The sequence below is a fragment of the Borostomias antarcticus genome (genome assembly GCF_949987555.1).
Source record: "Borostomias antarcticus genome assembly, chromosome: 5".
In the NCBI taxonomy this organism is placed as follows: domain Eukaryota; kingdom Metazoa; phylum Chordata; class Actinopteri; order Stomiiformes; family Stomiidae; genus Borostomias; species Borostomias antarcticus.
Genome location: NC_140238.1, coordinates 25,155,377 through 25,181,066, shown reverse-complemented (window position 1 = coordinate 25,181,066; position 25,690 = coordinate 25,155,377). Strand labels below are relative to the sequence as shown.

The 25,690-nt window shown below is 46.0% G+C and overlaps 2 protein-coding genes across 7 annotated transcripts in view; one reads left to right on the top strand and one right to left on the bottom strand.

Moving 5' to 3' along the window:
- Nucleotides 1-3,711: 3,711 nt before the first annotated feature.
- rad23aa (RAD23 homolog A, nucleotide excision repair protein a) lies at nucleotides 3,712-9,326 on the top strand. Its single transcript, XM_084438264.1, has 9 exons — nucleotides 3,712-3,955; nucleotides 4,730-4,891; nucleotides 5,183-5,415; nucleotides 6,450-6,499; nucleotides 6,662-6,789; nucleotides 7,092-7,185; nucleotides 7,379-7,509; nucleotides 8,384-8,533; nucleotides 8,985-9,326. The coding sequence occupies exons 1-9, from the start codon at nucleotides 3,890-3,892 to the stop codon at nucleotides 9,096-9,098; spliced, it is 1,128 nt and encodes a 375-aa protein (XP_084294390.1). The 5' UTR covers nucleotides 3,712-3,889; the 3' UTR covers nucleotides 9,099-9,326.
- A 2,330-nt stretch (nucleotides 9,327-11,656) lies between these two features.
- The window catches only part of nfixb (nuclear factor I/Xb), a 144,756-nt gene continuing 130,722 nt past the window's right edge, over nucleotides 11,657-25,690 (bottom strand). For all 6 annotated transcript variants that reach the window (XM_084438683.1, XM_084438686.1, XM_084438685.1 and 3 more), the window contains 2 exons: nucleotides 23,250-23,341; nucleotides 11,657-18,311 (listed from right to left, as the gene is read on the bottom strand). In XM_084438683.1, the coding sequence (XP_084294809.1) occupies nucleotides 18,297-18,311; nucleotides 23,250-23,341 (107 nt within the window). In that variant the 3' untranslated portion in view covers nucleotides 11,657-18,296. The remainder of the gene's footprint in view (nucleotides 18,312-23,249; nucleotides 23,342-25,690) is intronic.

Sequence of the window (25,690 nt, the reverse complement as noted above, 5' to 3'; positions counted from 1 at the left end):
AGCCCTCCCTCCCTCCCTCCATTCCTCCCTCCATCCCTCCATCCCTCTCTCACGGATACCAGCCCCCCAGCCAGGGCCTTCATCTCTCCGAGACCGCACCCAAAGTAGACCCCTCCCTACCTCCCTCCATTCCTCCATCTCTCTGAAACACTACCCACAGTGTACCACTCCCTCTCTCCCTCTGTCCACTCGTCCCTCGCTCCAAGACACCAAACCCTCATCCACAGTAGAATCCACCCTCCGTCCCGCATGAAGCATGCCCAACCCTCTTACCCCCTACCTCAGCTCCGCCCGCTCCTCTAACCCCCCACCACCCCCCTCCCTTCTAAAGGCTTATTTATGCTCCCTTTTCGTACGAAAATCTGTCCGTCCGTCTCAAACATTATAACAGTCACTGCACACATACTTCCATGCGTCCTTTACGTTGGTTAAGTATACGTTGAATACATCCACTAGAGGGCAGTGCAGTGTTACACTTGGGAAACAAACATTGCTTTTATTTAACTTATTTTTGGGATGGACCGCAACAGCCCTATAAACGCGAATGTCTGTGACTGACTGCGATGAAGTTCCTCACCAACTCGCACAGCCTATCCTCAAAAACATCCGCCGTTTAAATTCGCCGCTTTTAAAAGTGAAAGCTGCTTCTTCTTCTGTTCGTCATGTTTGGACGTGTAACTGTGGCTATGCCCCCATAACTTCCAGTGGTAAGGCCCTTGTACTGCTCTGTTACGCCTGTATCCGTATGTTTTCAGAAGAAAGAGAAAATACGGACGAAATGGTTGAAAGAAAGATCTGTCCGTATCCGTCGGCGTTCTTTGTCGAGCATAAATGAGCCTTAACCCTCCAAACCCACCCCCTCTCCTCTAACCACCCCCCTCCCTTCTAACCCTCCCAACCCACCCCCACCCCATCTCCTCTAACCCTCCCAACCCACCCCCACCCCATCTCCTCTAACCCCGCCACCTCCCCTCTAACCCCTCCCCCCTCCTCCTCTAACCGCCCACCTCCCCCCTCCCCTCTAACCCCCCACCTCCCCCTCTCCTCCAACCACCCACCTCCCCTCTAACCCCCCACTTCCCCCCTCCCTTCAAATTCCCCCACCCCCACCTCTCCCCTCTCCTCTAACCCCCCCATCCCTCCATGCACCAGCAGTGCCCCCCCCACTTCCCCTCCAGAGCCCCCTACTAGTTTAGGGTGCCACTCCTTATCCAGTTATGTTTTCTGTACCATGTACAAAACGCTTAACTCAGCTTGTGTAAGGTTTCTTTGACTTCTAGTGTCACCATGATGCTCTCCAGACTCTCTAACCGCATATATGTTTAAAGACTAGAGACAATGCTATCTACAGTACCATGATATATCAATGACTACTGGCAAGGCTATAGTACCATGATATATCAATGACTGCAGGCAAGGCTACCTACAGTATCAGGCTTAACAAATGGCTGAAATGTTTGATCATGATTTACAAATAGGTAATAAATGCTTTATTGAAAATGTATTTCAAGTGTGAAATTTTAAGTAATAGTTTGATACAGTGAATCAAGGTTGCCCAATTGATAAACTAAAATGAAGACGTGAAACGAACAGTGTGGATGATGGTAACAGTATACAGGAAACATGTTACCTTCTTGTAAATGATGTATTACCTTCCTGTAAATGATGTATTACACATCTGAAGCCTTCATTATTCATTTTAAGCAATGAAAAAAAGTTCAAAGGCTTCTCAAATGTCTCTCTAGAAAGTGCCTTAGCCATTGTGAAGAAAGTCGCTAGTTGGATGAACACGGAAACTACATGTGTGTCCTTTACAGTACATGCACATGTGAACCAGCTACATGTTTGTACTACACGTGTACATGTGAACTGATGACAAATACAGTAGGACATGAGATGTTTGAAATAGTTTTTTTCTCTTTTTTTATTTACATAGCTTTATATCATATCATGTGTTATGTAGCCCACCTATCCTATCCATACTATTCTGGTTATAATAGTAGAATATGATGAATCAGTGTTAAAACAAATGTTCAGGATGAGGTTCAGCCTACTGTTGTCTCTGGACCAGGACAGAGGGATGAGGTCGGGCTACTGTAGTCTCTGGATCTGAACCAGAGGGATGAAGTTCAGCCTACTAGTCTTGGATCAGGACCAGAAGGATGAGGTTCAGAGGGATGAGGTTCAGCCTACTTAAGTCTCTGGATCAGGACCAGAGGGATGAGTTCAGGCTACTGTAGTCTCTGGATAAGGACCAGATTTGTTTTCACCCCTCAGTGGAAAAGGTCAAGACTTTAAGAAGGTTAATTGATCTCAGATTTGTGATGAATGACTGGGCATGAGTTAATCCCTATCAATGTTTATCAGTGTAGACATCAATGCTTTAACAAAATGTCTGAATTCTGTGAACATTAATGATTTCATTCTGTATCATGCTTCTGTTACAAAGAAGCCTATGTCCTGCCGGAGAGCCTTCTGTCTGCTCCGTAAGAAGCTGAGTTAGACTTGGTTCAAAGCTTTACCATGGACAAGGTTGTTGTTGTTGTTGTTGTTGTTACTGACTGGCTGTTGACAACCAGGTACTCATCATCATCTCCCTTGATTTCTTGCCTGTATTTCTAGAATTTTGTAAAAGACCAATAAACATATTCATGATATAAGATGTATTCCTTCTCATTCTTTTCCCAATTGTGTTATGGACTTACTGTACAGTTAAAAAAAATATTGGACAGAACAGTATAGGCTGTGCAAGTGTGTGTGTGTGTGTGTGTTAATTTGGTCAGCTTGGTGACTTCCTTGAAAAGATTGATGTCTTACAGTAGCTTCTTGCCTGATATGAGGAAGGCACACGACTCACACTTCTGAGTAACTTCACCTTTCAGTTGGAGAGATGTCACTCTTCAGAACAACCTCCTCTGCCAACATCACAGCCATGACCCCTCCGATAGATGCTGCCTCTCTACAACATCACAGCCATGACCCCTCCAGTAGATGCTACCTCTTTACAACATCACAGCCATGGTCCCTCCTGTAGATCCTACCTCTACTATATTTGAGGGATACACTCACTCGTCCTGCGAGAGGAAGCAGAACTCCTGGTACAGTCTAAGGCAGCGATACTTGTAGGGTCCTATGACTGCATGGGGCCCCTCTGTGCACCAGCGACTCAAGTGCCGACTCAACCATACCTATCCACAGGGGTGTATTGGTCCTTGAGTAGAAATACTTTCTTTCTTAATCTTACTGTACTCAAGTAGCCTATAATTTCTGAGTATCTGTACTTGTTTTTTTTATATATTGATTTTTGCTTACTACTACATTACATTTCCGATGTATTGATGTAGCCTATGTAAGTGATATCACACTGAGAGTTATGAGTCAGTTATGAAAAAATAACCGTTTACCCACCTGAAGTAAAATTATGTTCTTAGAAATTATAACTTTTATCTTTTGTTGACTTTAATTCAATATCTCAAGACGTATATTACTCGTCTAAATCATAATAAAGTTGTTTAAAAAAAAAAAAAAACTTTTGGTAGGCTACCTAAAGGACTAGTTTGGTATTTAGGTATAAGGTAGGCTACCTACCATCTGGGTAGGACAGCATGATTGACTCGTCCACATACTGTGATATCAGTAAAAGACCTTCTATCCTCCAACCAGCATTCACCGACTCACAGGAAGGAAACAGCCCTTTTCGCTGCACCAACTTCCCCTGTAATCAAAGATGGCGATTTGCTGAGCGCCCATGGATACACACATTACATGGATGCCTATCATCTCGCTCGGTTTTTTTGGCTCTGATGAAAATTTAGGAGGTTTCTTTAAGTTCATACATCTTTTGTTTGCTAAAAAACTTTAAAACGGGGGAAGCAGAGCAACCGCTACGATGCAGATCACGTTAAAAACACTGCAACAGCAGACCATTCAAATCGATATAGACCCTGATCTAACGGTGAGTGGCTGTTTTGCTAGCAGATCGCTAGGCTAGCTCATGTTAGATACGCTCGCTAGCAAGCTACGCTAGCAAGCTACGCTAGCTCAGTTAGCCAAATATACCAGCTGCTGGCTTTACTTTAGTTAGACGTATTGACTTAGAACGCTTTGCATCTGACACATTGCTGCACGATGACAAAACATGATTGTAGTCAAAACTTGCTGGTCAGTTTCGTAAGTAAGAGCCGCGTTAGGCTAACGTCAGTCTAGCTCTCCATGTTAGCATGACATGGCCAACATTAGCCAGTTACGTTAGCTAGCTAGTGCTAGCTAACCCAAAACGCTATCAAGACGCTGTCATGTGTTCCAGTTTGTGAATATGAAACCTAGTAAATCACGCTAAGTGTTATTTTAAGTGTATTTCGTTAGTTAGCTAGGACAACAGGATAGCTAGCTAGTGATTTAGCCTTACCAGTATTATGGATTAAAGTGGGCTAGGCTAGCTAACGTTAGTTTGCAAACTAGTCAGCTAATCACGATATGACAGCTGAGGTTCCCTTTCTCTGCAATATCAGGCCTCAAATCTACTACGGTAGATGGAGGCCAGTAACGTTATCACGTGAAAGGAAGGCCACAGGCATGTTCCCCCTAGAGGAGTGTCTTGTGGGGACAGGATCACCCCCCACACATCATACTTCCTAGTTCCCTCAAAGGCAGACCCTGTAGGTCTAGAGTACTTCCTGTTCAAAGGCAGGCAACATAGGTACAGAGTGTACGTCCTGTTCCTCCCCAGGTGAAGGCCTTGAAGGAGAAGATTGAGACGGAGAGAGGCAAAGACTGCTTCCCCGTGTCTGGACAGAAGCTCATCTACGCTGGCAAGATCCTGCAAGATGACACGCCCATCAAGGACTACAAAATAGACGAGAAGAACTTTGTGGTAGTGATGGTGTCCAAGGTAAGGTCACCGCTGCTATGATGGAGCATGCTCTAATAGTGAGGGCGGATGTGGGCTGTAGGCGGCTTCTCGCCAGGTCACCCTAAATTCTTTGGCTTGTTGTCAGATATCCAGCATTTGATATTAGTCTACCAGCAGTACAACCTCACTCTTAAACCTCTCATTGAACTTCAGTGGAACACTGTAGATGCATGTCTCAACGTCTGCTAGACTGGTTCATACCATGAAACCCTGTGCTGAGATGATACCAGTATATTATTGTCTGTATATGTGCATCTCTATGTGCATCAGGCGAAGTCCACCCCCGCGGCCTCGCCTCCCCCTGCTGAGGCACCTAAGGCTCCTATCCAGGATTCTGGGTCCTCTTCATCCTCATCTCCGGCCCCAACCCCGGCCCCAGCTGCAGCCCCGGCCCCAGCCCCAGCCCCGGCCCCGGCTCCAGCACATGCAGCTCTTCCCATCCCCCCAGAGGAGGCCAAAGACAGCAGCTCCCAAGCAGTAACAGATCCCCAAGTACCAGCCAGGTAGTGAGCCGCAGTAGGGGCGCTTACTGATATCACCTGTCTGGTCCTCCCGGTGTTTCTGATATCACCTGTCTGGTCCTCCCGGTGTTTCTGATATCACCTGTCTGGTCCTCCCGGTGTTTCTGATATCACCTGTCTGGTCCTCCCGGTGTTTCTGATATCACCTGTCTGGTTCTCCCTGTGTTACTGATATCACCTGTCTGGTCCTCCCTGTGTTACTGATATCACCTGTCTGGTCCTCCCGGTGTTTCTGATATCACCTGTCTGGTTCTCCCTGTGTTACTGATATCACCTGTCTGGTCCTCTCTGTGTTTCTGATATCACCTGTCTGGTCCTCCCGGTGTTTCTGATATCACCTGTCTGGTCCTCTCTGTGTTTCTGATATCACCTCTCTGGTTCTCCCTGTGTTACTGATATCACCTGTCTGGTCCTCCCTGTGTTACTGATATCACCTGTCTGGTCCTCCCTGTGTACGTTGTCTCTTATACAAACCCATGGCCGGCAGTACATCCCAGTGTTAATCCCTGACCAGCAGCACTTCTCAGTGTTAAACCCTGGCCAGCAGTATGTCCCAGTGTTAATCCCTGACCTGCAGTATGTCCCAGTGTTAATCCCTGACCTGCAGTATGTCCCAGTGTTAGTCCCTGACCTGCAGTATGTCCCAGTGTTAATCCCTGACCAGCAGTAGGTCTCAGTGTTAATCCCTGACCAGCAGCACTTCTCAGTGTTAAACCCTGGCCAGCAGTATTTCCCAGTGTTAGTCCCTGACCTGCAGTATGTCCCAGTGTTAATCCCTGACCAGCAGTATGTCCCAGTGTTAATCCCTGACCAGCAGCACTTCTCAGTGTTAAACCCTGGCCAGCAGTATGTCCCAGTGTTAATCCCTGACCTTCAGTATGTCCCAGTGTTAATCCCTGACCAGCAGTATGTCTCAGTGTTAGTCCCTGACCAGCAGTATGTCTCAGTGTTAGTCCCTGGCCAGCAGTATGTCCCAGTGTTAATCCCTGACCTGCTGTCCTCTGGTCTGTCTGCAGCTCGGAGCCGGTTCTGGAGAGCCTGGGAGTCGACGCCTCCTCCGCCCTGGGTGAGCATGCCATGGGGGAGGGGCCTGTCCTTAAACCAGCTACATCTTCTGATCTGATGATGTCATATCTGGTGGCTAGGTCAGCTGGTTGCCTCTCTGCTGATAATAGTCATTACAGCTCATGGTTTCTCTCCATGTGTGTATGTTGCTGACCGTGTGCAGTGACGGGCGCGGAGTACGAGACCATGCTGACGGAGATCATGTCCATGGGCTACGAGAGGGAGAGGGTGGTGGCTGCCTTGAGAGCCAGCTTCAACAACCCACACAGAGCTGTGGAGTACCTGCTCACTGTGAGGACACACACACACACACACTCTCTCAAACACAGAGCTGTGAGTACCTGCTCATTGTGAGGACACACATGCACATGCACACGCGCACACACACACACTCACACACAGAGCTGTGGAGTACCTGCTCACTGTGAGGTCAAACACACATACACACAGATGTGGAGTACCTGCTCAATGTGAGGAGACGCACACACACACACAGACAAACACACAACTGGTAAACACAGTTCTATCTTTTGTACAGATCATGGGGCTTCAGGTTGTGAAGTGTGAGAGTGTGTGTGTGTGTGTGTGTCCAGGGTATTCCCAGCAGTCCGGTCCAGGAGACGAATCCCCCGCTCCAGTCTCCATCCTCAGGGAGGACCACCTCAGACACCCCAGCCACAGCAGAGGGTGAGGAGTCATAGACACACACCTCAGATGCCCTGGTCGCAGCCGAGGTTGAGGCCTCCTGTAGTCATCTACCTACACTGTATTGTGTGTGTGTGTGTGTGTGTGTGTGTGTGTGTGTGTGTGTGTGTGTGTGTGTGTGTGTGTGTGTGTGTGTGTGTGTGTGTGTGTGTGTGTGTGTGTATGTGTGTGTCAGGAGAGAACCCTCTGGAGTTCCTGCGCACTGAGCCTCAGTTCCACAACATGAGACAGGTGGTCCAGCAGAATCCCTCCCTGCTGTCTGCTGTACTACAACAGCTGGGCAGGGAGAACCCACCCCTTCTACAGGTAACACACACACACACCAAGTCTCAAAATTCAGAAAATGTGATAGTTTTTTCGACAGTCCCGTAGTACCCTACGTACCGGGGAAGCAATTCTTCCGGACCGGGCGAATATTACTCCTACTAGTCAAATCAAATCAAACTTTATTTGTATAGTGCATTTCATACAGTACACAGAGGCAACACAGTGCCCTTTACAGAGAGCAAAAGGGGGATGGACATACACCTACATTTTCCAGAGGGAAGCAAAAAAAATACCCAACAGAAACAGAGTTTCTTGTCTTTGAAATTGAGAGTTTAACATGTTTTTTTGAATGATTTTTCACGGTGCCCACCCACATCCATTGTATGACCAAAACAGTGGTAGAGCAATTATCAGACTTTCTCAAAAGTGCTAGTTTTGTCAACATTTTGATCTGAACCATTGTATATGATCAGAAGTAACCTTAAAACAGGGCTAAACATGCATTTTCCCTTTACTACTATCACATAATAAGGCACAATAAGCATATAATAAGCAGGCTCCTAAAGAATGTAGAGTAAACTAGGTATAGCCACTAATCAGAAGTGGGGAGACAGAAAGCAAAGAGTAAAAAAAAAAAAAAAAAGGTGTGGGGGGGGGGAATTGCAGAATTTCACTTGTATTGGTATCCACTGCAAATTCTTTGCTATCGGGACATCCCTACATGCACGCACACACACACACACACACACACACACACACACTACTGACATGAATATACATTTCACAACGCCTTCGAATTTTCGATGAATCTCCCCATTTTGCTTATTAGCTGTTGATTGTCTTGTCTTCTCCTCTTCATCTCTCCATCTTCCTACACTCGGTCTTCTCTCTGTCTTTGTCTCTGACCCGCCAGCAAATCAGCCAGCACCAGGAGCGCTTCATCCAGATGCTGAATGAGCCCGAGGGCCCCGAGGTGGGGGGGGAGCTGGGGGCCGTGGGGGATGAGGGGGCCCCCGTCAACTACATCCAGGTCACGCCACAGGAGAAGGAAGCGATCGAGAGGGTGAGCGGCACAGGAGCGCGTGACCTGGGTTCATTTCTACCAGAGGCCGTGTTATCTTGACTGTGTGCTTCTCTCTTCTCTCTCCCTCCCTCCATCCCTCTGTCTCTCCCTCCCTCCCTCCCTCCATCCCTCTGTCTCTCCCTCCCTCCCTCTATCCCTCTGTCTCTCCCTCCATCCCTTCCTCCCTCCCTCTCTCCCCCATCCCTCCCTCCCTCCCTCCCTCCCTCCCTCTATCCCTCTGTTTCTCCCTCCATCCCTCCCTCCCTTCCTCTCTCCCCATTCCTCCCTCCCTCCCTCTCTCCCCCCATCTCTCCCCCCATCCCTCCCTCCCTCTCTCCCTCCCTCCCTCTCTCCCCCCATCCCTCTCCCATCCCTCTCTCTCTCTCCCTCCCTCTGTCTCTCTCCCTCTCCCTCCATCTGTCTCCCTCTCTCTCTCCCTCTGTCCCTCCAGTTAAAAGCGATGGGTTTCCCTGAGGCCCTGGTAATCCAGGCCTACTTCGCCTGCGAGAAGAACGAGAACCTGGCCGCTAACTTCCTCCTCAATCAGGGCTTCGAGGACGAATGAGGCATGGGACCGCCCTCCTCTCCTCCTCCCCCGCCGTCCCCTCCCCCATCCTCCCCTCGACTCCCCCCGCCCAGCACAAGGACTGCCCCCCCGCTCCCCCACCACCACCACCAAACCAACCTGGGCACAACACTATACCGCCAGCAGAAATGGGGAGGGGAGGGGAGGCGGGGCTAGATGGAGGGTGGGGGGTGGGGTGGGGGGGATGGGGGTGTGGACGGGGACCGGGAGTTAGGAGAGGTCCAGCCTGGGCTGCATGGTGAGGGGGTGGGGCAGAGGGAGGAGTGATGAAATCCACTAGAATTCCAATGGAATGTGTGGGATTTGTTTAAGGGGGAGATTTGGGGGGGGGGATTTTAGATGAGCTTGGGGAACATGAGGGAGGGGGGGAAGAGAGGCTGAGGGGTTAGCCGAACGTGTGTGTCTGTCTGTCTGCCTATGCAGGTGGACGCCATTCGATTAAACCGAAAAAGTAAATTGATATGATGCATATCTAAGCTTGTTAATGCTGTTTACTGGATGTTTATGGAAGCACATTCTCCTTGATGCACTTCTAATATGTTATGTCTGTGTCTGCCTGGGTGTCTGTCTGTCTGCCTGGGTGTCTGTCTGTGTGCAAACTAGAGAACATGAGTGATGAATGGAGCAGAGATGAGCTTCAGTAATGCTTGGTTGTGAAAGTTGATATACACTCAGTCACCACTTTATCAGGTACACCTGCACGTTGACGCAAATAGCCAGCTCCTCCAAACATCCAATCAGGTGGCTGCAACTCTTTATGAGGCATGTCATGGTAAAGAGGTTTAGTTGTTGTTTGACCAAACATTAGATGAGATGAGAAAGACGCGTGATCCAAGCTGTGGTGTGATTGTCGGTGCCAGACGTCGTGGTTAGCGTCTGAGGAACAGCTGCCCTCCTGGGATTTTCACACACTACAGTCTAGACTTTACAGAGAACAGTGCGATAAAAAAAATAACCTGAGCAGCAGGTCTGTGGGTGAAACCTTAATCAGGTCAGAGGAGAATGGCCACAAATTTTCAAGTAACAGCTGCTTACAGCGGTAGTGGGAAGAAGATTGTTGAATCTATGAAGATTTCAGGCTGTTCTGAGGTTAAAGGGTGGTCCTACCTGGTTCTAGACGGGTGTACCTCATAAAGGGGGTCCTACCTGGTTCTAGACAGGTGTACCTCATGAAGTGGCCAGTGAGAGTATTGCTGGGGTGTATACGGAACAGGGAGACTTGGGCAGAGGCAGATGGGAACTAAAGTGACAATGATGAAGAAAGTGTCAGTTTGTTTGCTCCGTTACATCATACCCCTCCACACACAGACTTAGCTCGGATGCCCTGCCCCCTGAGCTCCCCAGCGAAGCAAGCAGGAGAACACTTCCTTATCGCTCTAATGCCATAACACCTGAACACGGGTTACACATGTCGACAGGCGAGCCCTGATTGGATGTTCTTACTTCCCTCGTTGAGGTGAGTCCAGCGTGATTGGATGGGTGGTCTTATGTGCTTTACACAGCCTTCACTACTCCTAGAAGGATGTGTTTTACTAGAATTCAAACAGGGCCCAAGAATCCTCTTTGGGGGGAGGAGCAGGAAGGGACCAATCCTAGGGAGGCTAGACTTGCAGCACACGCCTCTTCTGTCCCTCTTATCCAATCGCAGATCAGAGATTACCTGGAGGAGTGGAGGAATGAAGGTTCTGTTTTCAGAGTGGGACAAACCCAGCCGAGGCTCCGGATCTTGTTTTCATCAACCCCATTGCAGTGTAACGCAGGTTTCTTCGACCTGACTGAGAATGGTATCAGGGTGGACACATCTGGTACATGCCTTCATTCTGCAGACCATCACCGGCCTGGAGACTCCAGACCCCCACTAAGCTCACAATGCTCCTGGAGGTGATGCGAGATGTGATGGTTACGTTAAACCAGTACTTCCTTATAGTCAAGGTGCTGTTACACTGCTAACCGAGTGAAACTGAGTCCTCGTGAGTCCAGAGTAGGTATTGAGTTGTTGGTAAAACTACCCCCCCCCCTCCCCTCCCCCAGTATAAATACTATCCACCCCGGGGCGTGCTGAAACGTATGGGTTGCTCTACTCTACCACCGTGCTATGATGAGAGTCCTATGGGTCCATTGGTGTATACAGTTCTGTGTCATGTATGTGTGAATGTGGCTTTCACTGACACTGATGTTGTACGGCAGCAACATGAACTTAGACAATGCTCTGCTTCATGAATAAACTGCAGCACTGTATCAGGACTGACTGTCTCTCCCATCTGTCTTCAACATCGCACAGAGATTACAACTGATTACGTATATCAATATCTTGATAGATCTCCAGTTAGACAATATAATATCAATACTATAATACATACATTCTTCCCTCATATTACAGACTATTACAACACTTTAGACAGGTAAACATGGCACCATAGCTGAACATTTTCTTTAGAACTGTGGAATGAACTACTGGCTCACCCACAAATAACCCCCCCCCCCACACACACACACACACAAACAATAACCAGACACAACAGCAGGCTTACAGTAAAGAACATCCTTTTATTCAATCAGTTGAAGGTGTTGCTCTTTTCAAACTGTTTTTCTTATTATGGAAAAGAAACTGTAATTAACACATGCATTTCACCATAGGCTCTGGGAGGAGTGTGACTGGGGGGCGGGGGGGGGGGTGTCTGACAGGAGGAGGGTCAGAGTGAGGGGAGAGGCCAGCTGGGGGGGTCACTCTACACTAAATGCTGCCTAGCGCCCTACACACTTTCAAATAACAAACCCCGAAGGGAAAAATAAAAAAACACGGATGGCCAGTTCCAGTGGGAGCCTGGGCTCCATCTCTCTTTCTCTCTGTACCTCTCTCTCTCTCTCTCTGTCCCTCTCTCTCAAGTGCTGTGGGGCGAGATACGGAGGGAGACTGACACATTCTGCCCAGACAAAGCGCCCTCCACGCTATGCTCCGTGCATCCTGCCTGTCACTGTTATGGCTTCTCAACTGTGGTGTGTCACTTGTCAGGGCTGGATGATCAATTCTGCTGCAGACTTCACTCACTGAAGAAAGAAATGAAAGAAAACTTGCATATTTGTGCAGGGAGGTGGAACTAGGCCCTGTATCAAGCCTGCTCTTGAGTTCGCTTATGGTAATTTCAAGGTGCATTCACTTTCACCAAGTCTACTTCACCCTGTCTGAGGCATACAGAATTAGGAACCACATGACTTTGGTCTTACGTAGCTAATTAAGGATGAGAAGTGGGTCTAACACTGTTGTATTCATGTGGCGGGGTTCTTTTTTGATTGTACTCTGAGCCTGTCAGTCTTCTGGTCTGATGCCAAACCGCTATAAGGTGCTTAGTCATATTATCAGGAACTTTTATCCACTGGTCTATAGCTGGTCTCATACAACCACTAGCAAGGTGCATCCTGGTACGTTTCTATAGCCTGCGCTGGATAAAATACGCAACAACCAACCACTAGCAAGGTGCATCATGGGATAAGCAACAACCAACCACTAGCAAGGTGCATCATGGGATACGCAATAACCAACCACTAGCAAGGTGCATTATGGTACGTCTCTACAGCATGCGCTGGCTAAGATACACAACAACCACAAACAGATAAAAAAAGCAAATCCAAATTCATTCATTATAAAAAAAATAAATAGGTAAAAAGAAGAATTACAAACACAAGTGCCTATTCTACCCCCAGCAGCGATCTCCCTCTTCCTATGTGACCTGTAACCCCCCTTCCCGCCAGACAGGGTTGATCAATCATCATCCACCGTTCCTCTCTGAATGACCTCTGACCCCAGGGCAGACCACAACCTCACCACCACCCCAGAGCCTGCCGGTGTAACTTGTTGACTTACATTAGCTGTTTGAATGAAGCTGAAGAGATGGGTATGGTAATACAACATGGAGCGTACAGACAAGGATAACATGTGAGCTAACTGCATTCTGCTCAGACAAAGTTTTTGCATTTTATTTATTTTTTTCAACCCCTCGGCATTGAGAAAAGGAGAGGGGGAGGGGGGAGAAGGAGAAGATTATGGTTAAGGTTTCTACAGACTACTCCAGTGTCCAAGAAAGACAGAAGAAGACAAGATACAGAGGAATAGAAGCAAGACAGAAATATTTTTTTTGTGAGCTTTTCTTGGATTTTTTTCTGAATTATTCAACAATAAAAAGAAGAACTAAATCACACCAATGTCCTTTAGTACTATATATATACTGCTGTGAAAAGCTTGAAGAAGAAGAGGAGATATAGAGAAGAAAGGATGGAGGGGACTTTTTTTGAGACGGGCACTCAGGGTTACAAGATGGAGTCTGTGAACAAAAGGCACTTTTTAAGGACAACCTTTAAGATGCTCTGAGTCTAACACTACGTCACCAGACAGATATCTAGTCATTTACAGTGGTGGGGGGTACGGAGGGGGCAAGGGTTCACCTCTCAGCCTTTCATCTTGTTCTCAGTCACACCTCAGATTCCCTCTCCTCTCTGTTTGGCCCGAGACAGGAGTACTACTTATCAACTACACTTTCACAACTACACCTCCCATCTCACCAAACACTACAAATTCAGTTGAGTTTGGTGGACACTTCCCTAAAATATCAGGTTCCAAATCGGATGCATCTCCCAGAAAGGGGAAGATCTTGTCTGTAGTTCCAAGTCTTTTCATTACTCTGGTTGAATTATGTCCACGGGTTGAACCGATTGGAATATAGAGCATGGGATTCACAGAAGAATGGCCTACTTAAGATGGTCAGTTCTGTGCTGATCAGAAGCGGACAGAAAAGTGTTTCCCCGTGTCTCTGTTAGGAAGACGCTCTCCTGCTCACTCTGCTGATGCTCCCTCCATCTGTTTAGGGGGTAAAGGTCGAAGAAAAATGCCTTTTGTCACACCAACCTTTTCTTATGATGAACCCCTCCCCCTTGGTAAATACAAAAACACAAATAGAATAATGCATGTTTTTCCTAACACTTTTGCTTTATGATAACACTTAATTTTGTTTATTATTATTTATGTATAATAAAGTTCAACTGTACTTTGTTTGGTAAAAAGCACCAGTTTCATTTAGTGATATATATTTTTTGTTTTGCAAGATTGTTCCTTCAGCCCTCCCACATTTTGAAAACAAATCAATACAAACAAAATCATTTCTTACAAAAAAAAGCTACAAGGAAAAAAATGAAGAAATTTAAAACAAATTCCCCAAACTTACAAAGACTGGGATTTTTTCTCTCTCCAAGTTTAGAGTCCCGGAGCACAAGGACTTGAAAACAACAAATCAGAGGGTTTCCCTCTCCTCTCCTGTCCACTCTCAAACCAGAGGGTCTTCCCTCTCCTCTCCTGTCCACCCTCAAATCTCTAACAGACAAACACCATTCACCTACCCAAGGCATTGCACATGGCTCTATCAACATACACATCATTTTCAATGTTCAATAACAATACTTCCCATCAAAACAACAAAGAAAGAACAACCAAAGCCTAATTCGTTCAATTTGACTCCACTACCATGTCACTTCTATTACTGTTGTCTCTGTGTCACTACCACCTCACTATTACTGTTGTGTCTGTGTCACTACCACCTCACTATTATTGTTGTCAGTGTATCCAGGTGTTTTTTGATGCAGGTTTGTGTGGGTTCAGGGTACTGGCAGTTTTCAGATTCTCATCATATGACTGCGCCATGCTTCAAAAAATAACTAGACTGCCACAGAGCTTATCTTGCAAATAAAAAAAAAGTATATATCTATAAATATATAATATACATATATGTATTATATATATAAAGATGTTTGCAATGATCTAGTGAGCTGTCGAAGGGTTTCCTTTCCTATCCACCATAGCTTATTGTGTGAGAAAAAAGAACCTGAATTCATGTTCTAACAGATTGCATAATGGGAATACAGAGGCACTTCCAAAGATAGAAAATAAACCACCGTAGCAACGTGGTTGCTATAGCTAGTTCTCATCACTGTAGCCATCGTGGTAAAAACCGCCCCTCAGTGCTAACTAGTTCTCTCTGTAGAGGCCCTCAGTATTAGCTAGTTCTCTCTGTGTGGCCCTCAGTGCTAGCTAGTTCTCTGTGTGGCCCTCAGTGCTAGCTAGTTCTCTGTAGAGGCCCTCAGTGTTAGCTAGTTCTCTCTGTGTGGTCCTCAGTGCTAGCTAGTCCTCTCTGTGTGGCCCTCAGTGCTAGCTAGTTCTCTGTGTGGCCCTCAGTGCTAGCTAGTTCTCTGTGTGGCCCTCAGTGCTAGCTAGTTCTCTGTGTGGCCCTCAGTGCTAGCTAGTTATCTCTGTGTGGCCCTCAGTGCTAGCTAGTTCTCTGTGTGGCCCTCAGTGCTAGCTAGTTCTCTGTAGAGGCCCTCAGTGCTAGTTAGTTCTCTCTGTAGAGGCCCTCATGCTAGCTAGTTCTCTCTGTGTGGCCCTCAGTGCTAACTAGTTCTCTTTGTAGCCCTCAGTGCTAGCTAGTTCTCTGTGTGGCCCTCAGTGATAACTAGTTATCTCTGTAGAGGCCTTCAGTGCTAGCTAGTTCTCTCTGTGTCCCTCAGTTCTAGCTAGTTCTCTCTGTGTGGCCCTCGGTGCTAGCTAGTTCTTTGTGTGGCCCTCAGTGCTAGCTAGTTCTCTGTGCGGCCCTCAGTGCTAGCTAGTTCTCTCTGTAGAGGCTCTCAATGCTCGCTAGTTCTCTCTGTGGAGCGGACAAAATGGTGGCTACAGGCAGCAGCGACAGTTTAGTTTAGGTTTCCCTGCAGTCCAACCCTAACCATGCGGCGGCTTACGTACAGTACGGCCAGGCCAGGCAGTCCAGTTATTTTGTGAGGTTGGCCAGTGGTTGAAGTTGATTTGATGTTCCTTTAATATAATGTATGGATCACACTGAATATGGTGAGTTTAAATGGTGGGTTTAAAATGAATGATTTAAAAGTATAAGGCTTCCTCAGATTGTCCTATATCATTAAGACTTCCCTTTAGAGTCAATCTGGCTGGGGTATAAACAGTAACTGTTACTGACTGTGTGTGTGTTTATGTGTATGTGTGTGTGTGTGTGTGTGTGTGGGGGGGGGTAGTTTCATTTTGTGAGACTGTCTGACAGACTTGTTCTAAGGTTGGCTGGTAAATAAGGTAACTTTAGTGCACTTTGATCAACAACGGCTGATTGAATCAAATTGGCTTAGAAAGGCTGGGTTTAGGAGAGGGGTAGGGGTGGTTTAGGAGGAGATTTGGAGTTGGTAAAGCAGGGGGCTGAGTGCTGATTGGTTTAGGAGGAGGAGAGGGGGAGTTGAGGCAGTAGGGGGCTGAGTGCTGATTGGTTTAGGAGGAGGAGAGGGGGGCTTGGGGCGGCAGGGGGGTTGAGTGCTGATTGGCCCAGCCACCCCCTCATCCTGACAGTTCATTATCAAATCCACTGACTGACCCCAGGCCCCTCCCCTTCCTCGCTGAGCATTGTGGGTAGAGATATGTGATTTTGCTCCGCAGCGTGGCTCTGTTCTTGGAACAGGTGCATTCTGGGAGTGTAAACAAGGAGGGTAAACTTCAGGGAGACAACACTGGGTCTCCATAGCAACCTTGACCTCGCTGTTCCTGCCATGACCAGCTGTACTGGCCCCGCCCACTGGGCACCCACCCTGTCCTACAGCCCCACCTACAGTACCACCCCAGCACTCCAACTCCCAATAAGGTGCTGTCAAATACAAAAATAAAATGAAAGTACAAAAAAAGTACAAATTCAAGAGGAACAAGTCAAATAAGAGAAGAAACAGAAATCAATATTATATTACCAGGTGTGTGTGTGTGTGTGTGTGTGTGTTGTTGTAGCAGATGTTCATACCCAGAGTGTGTCTTTAAGTATGTGTGTCTGTCTGAATCTATGGAGAGATGTCATTAGACAAAATGTGCATAGCATGTATCTAGGAGAGACCACCATAGCATGTGGTGTGTAGGGTATGTAGGAGAGACTATAAGACCACCTACTTCTGTACTGTGCCATGGAGACACACATCCAAGTATGGAGCCCAGGCCACAGTGTGTGTGTGTGTGTGTGTGCGTGTGTGTGTGTGGGGGGCTGCTGGTTAGAGTGTGGGTCGTGGGATAGATGACCTGTGGACTGTCAGACTGAGTGAGAACAAGAGAACACTTCCTCACATCGCGGGCGTTTCTCTTCTTTCTACCAATCATAGGCAAGCTTGCTCAGCGGCCACGCCCCGTATAGGTAATAGTGCACATCAAAAGATTAATGTTTGTAGTGTAGTCGTGTAGTGCAACCCTTATTCAAGATATGTTTCTTTTGGCATGGTCTCTGTCTGGTTAGTATAAAGGGGTAGAGGGGCTGTGTCGCATCAAAGAGAGGGCAAGGTTGGTCAGTTTAAAGTTGGTGTGTGTGTGTGTGTGTGTGTGTGTGTTTGGGATGGTTCAATCACTTTCAAATGGAATACTAGAGTAGACGTCTGCTTGGGCCAAATGTGTGTGGAATTCTTTTGGAGAGGGGGTGATGTTTGACAGTAGGGCTGTGTGTGTGTGTGTGTGTGTGTGTTTGGAGAGGGGGTGATGTTTGACAGTACGGCTGGGTGTGTGTCCATGTGTCTTCTACACACTACTTTGATGTTTTGTCCCTTCAATTTCCACGTGGACCCGTTGACCTGTGAGATGGTAGTTTGAGCTGATGTTCCTCCCTCGTCCTGATGTACAGATGACCAGGTTCCTCCGTGGGTTCCTCTGATGACCAGGTTCCTCCTCAGGTTCCTCTGCACTGCCCTGTCTGTCTGTTACTGCTGGCTCTGATTGACTGACAGGCTGACTGACTGATTGGCAGACTAACTGACTGATTGATTGACTGACTGACTGACTGACTGACTGACTGACTGACTGACTGACTGACTGACAGACAGACTGACAGACTGACAGACTGACTGACAGCTTGTCCTCTCCCCGTCCTCTGCGTTTACCTTCCTTTCCTATAAATGGCGGGGTTCGTTCTGTTGGGGTTCATTGGAACCAGAGATCCGCTAAACTCGTGGTGACAGATTTTCTGGTTCCGTGGTTGGCTTCCATGTTGCTATGGGAGACTTGAAGGGGTGGGGTTGGGGGAGGGCGGTTTTCTGTGGGTTACTCCTCTGTTTTCCACGTTTAGGTTCCCAATTGTAAAGAAATAATTCTAAATGCTGGTTTGCAGACAGGTCGTGTCAGAGGAACCAAGACTGTGAAAGAAAAGAGTGAGAGAGAGAGAGAGAGAGAGAGAGAGAGAGAGAGAGAGAAGAGGGACATTAACCACTCAGTATCAGTTGAATACAAAAGGAACAGCAGGTTTCTCAGTTGGCCACTAGAGGCACTACATAACATTGGTCAACAGTTGCTCTGGCAGGGAACCTATGGAAAATACTACTGATACTACTGTCACAACTACAATAAAATACTACTGATACTACTGTCACAACCACAATAAAATACCGGTATTACTCATACTACTTTCACAACTACAATAAAATACTACTGATACTACAGTCACAACCACAATTAAATTAAGACTGATACTACTTTTCACAACCATAATAAAATACTACTGATACTACTGTCACAACCACAATAAAATACGACTGATACTACTGTCACAACCATAATAAAATACTACTGATACTACTGTCAGAAGCTCAGTAAAATACTACTGATACTGCTGTCACAATCTCAGTAAAATACTACTGATATTGCTGTCACAACCTCAGTAAAATACTACAGATACTACTGTCACAACCTCAATAAAATACTACTTATACCATTGGGACTCAGACTGAGTTGAAAACGTAGGCCACATCTGGAATTCAGCAAAAATATACAGAAACTGCCCAAACCTTGGGTGCCAATTCCCTCTCTTACTTGAGACTTGGAATGACTCTAATGAGGAAATCAAATTCACATCACAAAAGGATGCAAATACAATTCCCCAAATACTCAATAGACAAAAATAATAAAACAAGATATTTTGAACCATGCAAAAAAGAAATACAAGTAATTAATAAACTGAAATGCTACAGATTACTTGATACATAATTTCAATTGGCCCCATATTTAATCAATTAAAAAACTATAGACAAACTTTAGTCTGACTCAAAAATACTAGACTCTGTAAGAGAACCATCTAAAGGAACATCAAGTTGGACATCCCAGTCTAATCTGGCTAAAAATATTAGACTTTGTTAGAGAACCCACTTCCCTTTACAGCCTCGGCTCCACTTGCCAACCAAGACTTTACAAAATGGGACAAACACCAAATCCATTCTCCGCATCCAACGAAAAACACTAAACAATGCATGCAGAGCACAATTAGGACGATACCCGCTAATTATCAAAATTCAAAAGAGAGCATTTTAATTTTACAACCACCTAAAGGAAAGGGTCACACTTTACAATAAGGGTCACAAAAACATTATTTAACTGTTAACTAATGCTTATTTAGGGTTAGGTTAGGTTACTAATGTTAATTAATACCTTAGTTAAGGTTAGGGTTTGGGTTAGGTGAGTTAACCTTAGTTAACATAAATAACATTAGTAAATGGTTAATTCGCCTTATTCACCTCAGCTGCCATATTGGTCAGTCTGACGTAATGAGGGGTGCGGATGCGGAAGTGCCCGTTGCCTTCAATGTTAAAAGTTCACTGTAAAAACATCACTTCAAGAACCAAAATAGTCAAAATAACAGGCTGAATACACTATCGGGGTTACAAACTCATCATTACCAGACTCCGATTGTTTTTCACTGCAGTTGTTTTCGCGTTTGGAAATACATCAGAGTGAATGCAGCTGACGGCTCACTATGCTCATTCACCTCCATGTATTAGTGGGTCCACTAACACAAGCAGAGCCACCAAACAGAAACCCCACCAGACTAAACCAAATTATAAGAAAACAAAAAGAAAGCTATCTGGCACATTGGAAAGAATCTTCCAAAACCCAGAACAAATTAGAATGCTATTTGGCCTTAAACACAGAATTACACAGTGGCAGAATACCTGAGCACTGTGACGGACCCAAAACTAAGGAAGTCCTTGACTAAGTACAGACTAAGAGAGCATAGCCTCGCCATCGAGAGAGACCGCCACAGGCAGACCTGCTTCCTAGGGAAGACAGACTGAGCACCCACCCACTGCACACAAAAAGAGATAGAAACTTAACTTAACTTTTTAACTACCTGCCAACTGTACCAGGACATCAGAGATACATACTTCCCACAGATTACAAACACCAAAAAAGCGTTTGAAAACATGACTAGTGACAATATATAGCAAGATTTATGAGAAGTTGTGACAGGAAAGGGACATCCAATGGAACACAACCACCGTAAAGACTGTCAATCTGTATCCCTGCACACTGCACTGATCACTGTACATATACACACTGTAGGCTACATACAAACTTACAAGTTAACAATTAAACAAATAAATTGGTAAATATTACACACACTTATTCACTCAATTCACCTATTTGTATTTACATGTATATTTTAACAGAGAGAGAGAGAGAGAGAGAGAGAGAGAGACTAGCTAGTGTTTTGAGTAGCCACTGCTGCCCATCCCCTCCCCTCCAGCAGGTCCCTGGCACCAGCCCCAACAACAGGCCAGCATTCTGGAAGTCAAGTCTAGGAAACTCTGGGCCTCCACGGGGAAGCGCCCTTTGTCTAATTTGACTCTAACAGCCCCCACCTCAACCCGCAACCTCCCCCCCCCCACACACACACACACCCGCTTGCTGCCGGCCCTCTCACCCCCCTCTTCCCCCTCTCCACCCCCCCCCCCCTGGGCACTGTTCCAGCAGCATGTAGGCCTAGAAACTCTTCCCTTCTCAGTTACTCTCTCCCTCTCTCTCTCTCTCTCTTTCTCTCTCTCTCTCTCCTTTTATCACTCTCTCTCCTTTTATCTCTCTCTAACGCTCTCTCTGGAGTCCTTGGCAGGAGTGAGTGACCACCTCTTTCTTCTGCCCTCCCACCAACAACCCCTTCTCAAGTTCAAGTTCAACTGTCTATGACATCATGTCTGGTTGCTGTGGGCAACCAGACGGTCAGGACGTGACTTCTGTGAGGAAGACTGTGCTGAAACTCTCCCTGTCTCTGTCTCCCTCTCTCCTTCCCTCTCCCTGTCACCTCTCTCCTTCTCTTTGTTCCTGTTCAAGTTCTTATGGCAGTATTCTGCTTTGACCAGCAGATGGCGCTAAGAGGCCAGCGTAGCCCTGTCCAAGCAACTCTCCAGACAATGCTCAGGCTTCTCACCAGGCAGCCCTCCACCGTTATTAATGTTTTGGTAGAGCATTAATGCTTACGGTCTCATTCTACAGCTGCAGACAGTCTGCAGGCATTCATCTGCTGCTTAATTTATTATCGCAGAGCAAACCAAACCATCCTGGAGCTCTACAGAGTGAACACAGGCCGTTTGTGTGTGTGTGTCCATGTGTGTGTGTGTGTGTGTATGTGTATATATATATATATGTGAAAAGGATAAAGAGAGACAGAAGGGCGTAGTTGGTGGGGTTAGGTTTAGTTGGTAGGGTTAGGTTCAGTTGGTAGGGTTAGGGTTAGTTGGTAGGTTTAGGGTTAGGGTCAGGGTTTGTTGGTAGGGTTGGGGTTAGTTGGTAAGGTTAGTTGTTAGGGTTGGGGTTAGTTGGTAGGGTTAGGGTTAGTTGTTAGGGTTAGTTGGTAGGGCTGGGGTTAGTTGGTGGGGTTAGGGTTAGTTGGTAGGGTTGGGGTTAGTTGGTGGGGTTAGGGTTAGTTGGTAGGGTTGGGGTTAGTTGGTAAGGTTGGGGTTAGTTGGTAAGGTTAGTTGGTAGGGTTAGGGTTAGTTGGTAGGGTTAGGGTTAGTTGGTAAGATTGGGGTTAGTTGGTAGGGTTGGGGTTAGTTGGTGGGGTTAGGGTTAGTTGGTAGGGTTGGGGTTAGTTGGTAAGGTTGGGGTTAGTTGGTAAGGTTAGTTGGTAGGGTAGGGGTTAGTTGGTAGGGTTGGGGTTAGTTGGTAAGGTTGGGGTTAGTTGGTAAGGTTAGTTGGTAGGGTTAGGGTTAGTTGGTAGGGTTAGGGTTAGTTGGTAAGGTTGGGGTTAGTTGGTAAGGTTAGTTGGTAGGGTAGGGGTTAGTTGGTAGGGTTGGGGTTAGTTGGTAAGGTTGGGGTTAGTTGGTAAGGTTAGTTGGTAGGGTTGGGGTTAGTTGGTAGGGTTAGGGTTAGTTGTTAAGGTTAGTTGGCCCAGATAAGTGAGGTGAGGAGAAGAGAAGAAGAGAGGGGGGAGGAGAGAATAGGAGAAGAGAGAGAGGAAGGGAGAGAGGCAAAACAAGAGAAGTGAGAGAATTGGTGTGGTGGAGAATGAGAGACAGTGAGAGCGAAAGGAGGGATAGTTTCAGATGGTTCCCATGTGGTGGTGAACAGAGAGAGAGGGAGAGAGGGAAACAGAAAGAGAGGGAGGGAGAGGAAGAGAGCGAGAGAGCAGGCTGCAAGCGGGTGTGGTCGGACACTAATGAGAAAAGTGCAGTGGGTAATGAAGGAGGCATACAGTATGAACCAGAGGCACTGTGGTGGAGGGGAGGGAGGGAGGGAGGGAAAGTTGTGGTTAGCACAGGAGAGAGAGGCAAAGAAGGAGAGGGGGGTCAGGGAGGGAGAGAGAGAAGGAGAGAGTGGAGAGAGGGAGTGGAGAGAGAGTGAAGGATAGAAGGAAAGAGAATGAAAGAGAGGAAGAGGGAGAGAGTGGAGCTGAGAGAAAGGAGAGAAAGGAGGGAGAAGGAGAGAGGAGAGATGGGAGAAAGAAGGAGAGAGAGGGGGGAGAGAGAGGAGGGAGAGAGTGAAGGAGAGATATGAGGGAGAGAGAGAAGGAAATAGAGGAAGGATATATAGAAGGAGAGAGAGAGGAGGGAGAGTGAGAAGGAGAGAGAGTGGAGGAATGAGAGTGAAGGAGAGAGAGAGGAGGAGAGAGAGTGAAAGAGAGTGAAGGAGAGAGAGAGTCTTGCATTGCCGGAGGGGTACGCTCCATATGGGCCAAATAAACAGAGAGAGGGCAATTAAACACCCACCCCCCCCCACCCCCCCCCCCCCACACACACACACACACACAGGCCTATGGTAGGTCCTGCTGGAGAGAGGTGCAGGCAGCAGGGTCTGGTAGTCTGTCTCACCTGTGTCTGCTGCGGGATGTTCAGAAAGTTGTTGTCCCGTGATCCGATGCTGACAAACCTGTTGGGAGCTGTGGTGCCTGGCGTGGAGTATGCTACAGAGAGAGAGAGAGAGAGAGAGAGAGAGAGAGAGAGAGAGAGAGAAGGAGGAAGAGGGAAATAGAGAGGAGGGAGAGAGAAAGAGAGGGAGAGAAAGAAGGAGAGAGAGATTGAGAGAGAGAGAGGGCAAGAGAAAGAGAGGGAGAGGAAAGGTACGGTGAATGGAAAGAGAGAAAAAGAGGAGACGGTTACCAAACGGTCAAATACGTATGTCATAATTTCCCCTTCATGTCCCCAGATGTAAATGGCTGAGGTCAACATGATATCACTGACAGCATCAGTGCAGTAGAGACCACCCTAGCCAATCAGCTGGGCCGGTTCTCAAGCTGAGACCACACTAGCCAATGAGCTGGGCCAGTCGAGACCACACTAGCCAATGAGCTGGGCTGGTCTTCTCCGGCGGGAGGGGCCCTGAGAGAGAGCGGTGTCAGGGACCTGCATTAGCATCTGGGACAGTTAGCATGGAGCTAATTCACGGCAATTTCTGGCTTCCTCATGGATGGCTTAGGTTTTCTGCGACCCATCTAGACTGTGTGTGTGTGTGTGTGTGTGTTAGGGCTGTCAAATAAATACTCAAACTTCAATTAGTCATCGACTTTGAGGAAAAAATGCATAATCGATCTTAAAAGTGTAGATTGGATTAGTAGGCTACCGGAAAGAGTACCGTCCATCTTCTAATCATGACAAAACACTTATGTAACATTACGTTAATATTCAGTCATTTCATGGCCAAAAAACAGCCAACTGTGTCTACGTATCTATTTATCCATCTAGGCGGCGAGGAAATACCTACTTCCATAAAATCAGAGCGCATCTTCTTGGCAACCAGCGGGCAATATTGTAAACAAACACTGAATAGCATTACAGGCTATTCCTCTTATTTTGTTTTCAGTTGGCTAGGCCTGATGAAAGGATCATGTTTGCACTAAATGTCACCCATGTTCTATGGAAGTTTTTTGATGTCTTTATTCAAATGGCAATGCATTTTTCAATTGGCAATTCAATGTTCGATTTTGTCATGCAATTTGAAAATGCACATTGGGATTGCATTTTTATTTTCAACTTCTGCATGCATTATTTCCCTCAATATTAAAATGCAATCGTGTGATTTGCAATTCCATATTCATGTACCAGTTATGTATGGAAGTTTGAAATGCAATAAGGGATTGCATTTTCATTCTCATAAAAGGTTTTTGGCGTCTTTATTCAAAGTGGCAATGCAAATGGAATTACATTTTCATTTTCAACTTTTGCATGCATTCTTTAACTCAATATGGGTTAGGGTTAGATGCCAAAAACCTTCAATGATAATGATAATGCAATCCCTTATTGCATTTCAAACTTCAATACATGCAGGTACATGAAAATGTAAATGCAAATCACAGAATTGCATTTTAATTTTAATATTGAGTTAAAGAATGCATGCAAAAGTTGAAAATGAAAATACAATCCCATTTGCATTGCCACTTTGAATAAAGAGGCCAAAAACCTTTTATGAGAATGAAAATGCAATCCCTTATTGAATTTCAAACTTCCATACATAACTGGTACATGAAAATGGAATCGCACATCACACGATTGCATTTAAGTTTTAATATTGAGTGAAATAATGCACGCAGAAGTTGAAAATGAAAATGCAATCAATCAAAATTTTCAAATTGCATGGCAAAATAGAATATTGAATTGCCAATTGAAAAATGCATTGCCATTTGAATAAAGACACCAAAAAACTTCCATAATGTTGAGGGTATTAACGTTACTTGAGTACTTGAATCCCATGAACACAGATGACAAGAAAGTTTCGTTGGTGCTTATACTTAACAATAGCAGGTGAGCGCCCTCTTGTGGTTAGAACCCGTACCGGTAGTTCCATTGTATGCATCATCTTCTATGCAAAATTATATAACACCATTAGTCGAATATATTCGATTTTCAGAAAACATTTAAGAGAGAAAGTCGAATATAATTTCTGAGCTCAGTTGACAGCCATAGTGTGTGTGTGTGTATTTGTGTGTGTGTGTTTGTGTGTGCGTGTGTGCATGTGTGTGTGTGTGTGTGTGCGTGTGTGTGTGTTAGATGATTGTTAGTTAGCAGGACTACAGTGAGTATATGTTTGACGATCAGTAACAGACAGAAGACACAGAAGACTGAAAGACGGAGGAGGTTGAAGAGGAAATAATATAAATAAAAAATGAATCAAATGAAAGGGGAAGATTATCTAAAAAATTTATCAAATAAAAGGGGAAGGTTATCTAAAAATGAATCAAATAAAAGGGGAAGGTTATCTAAAAAATGAATCAAATAAAAGGGGAAGGTTATCTAAAAAATGAATCAAATAAAAGGGG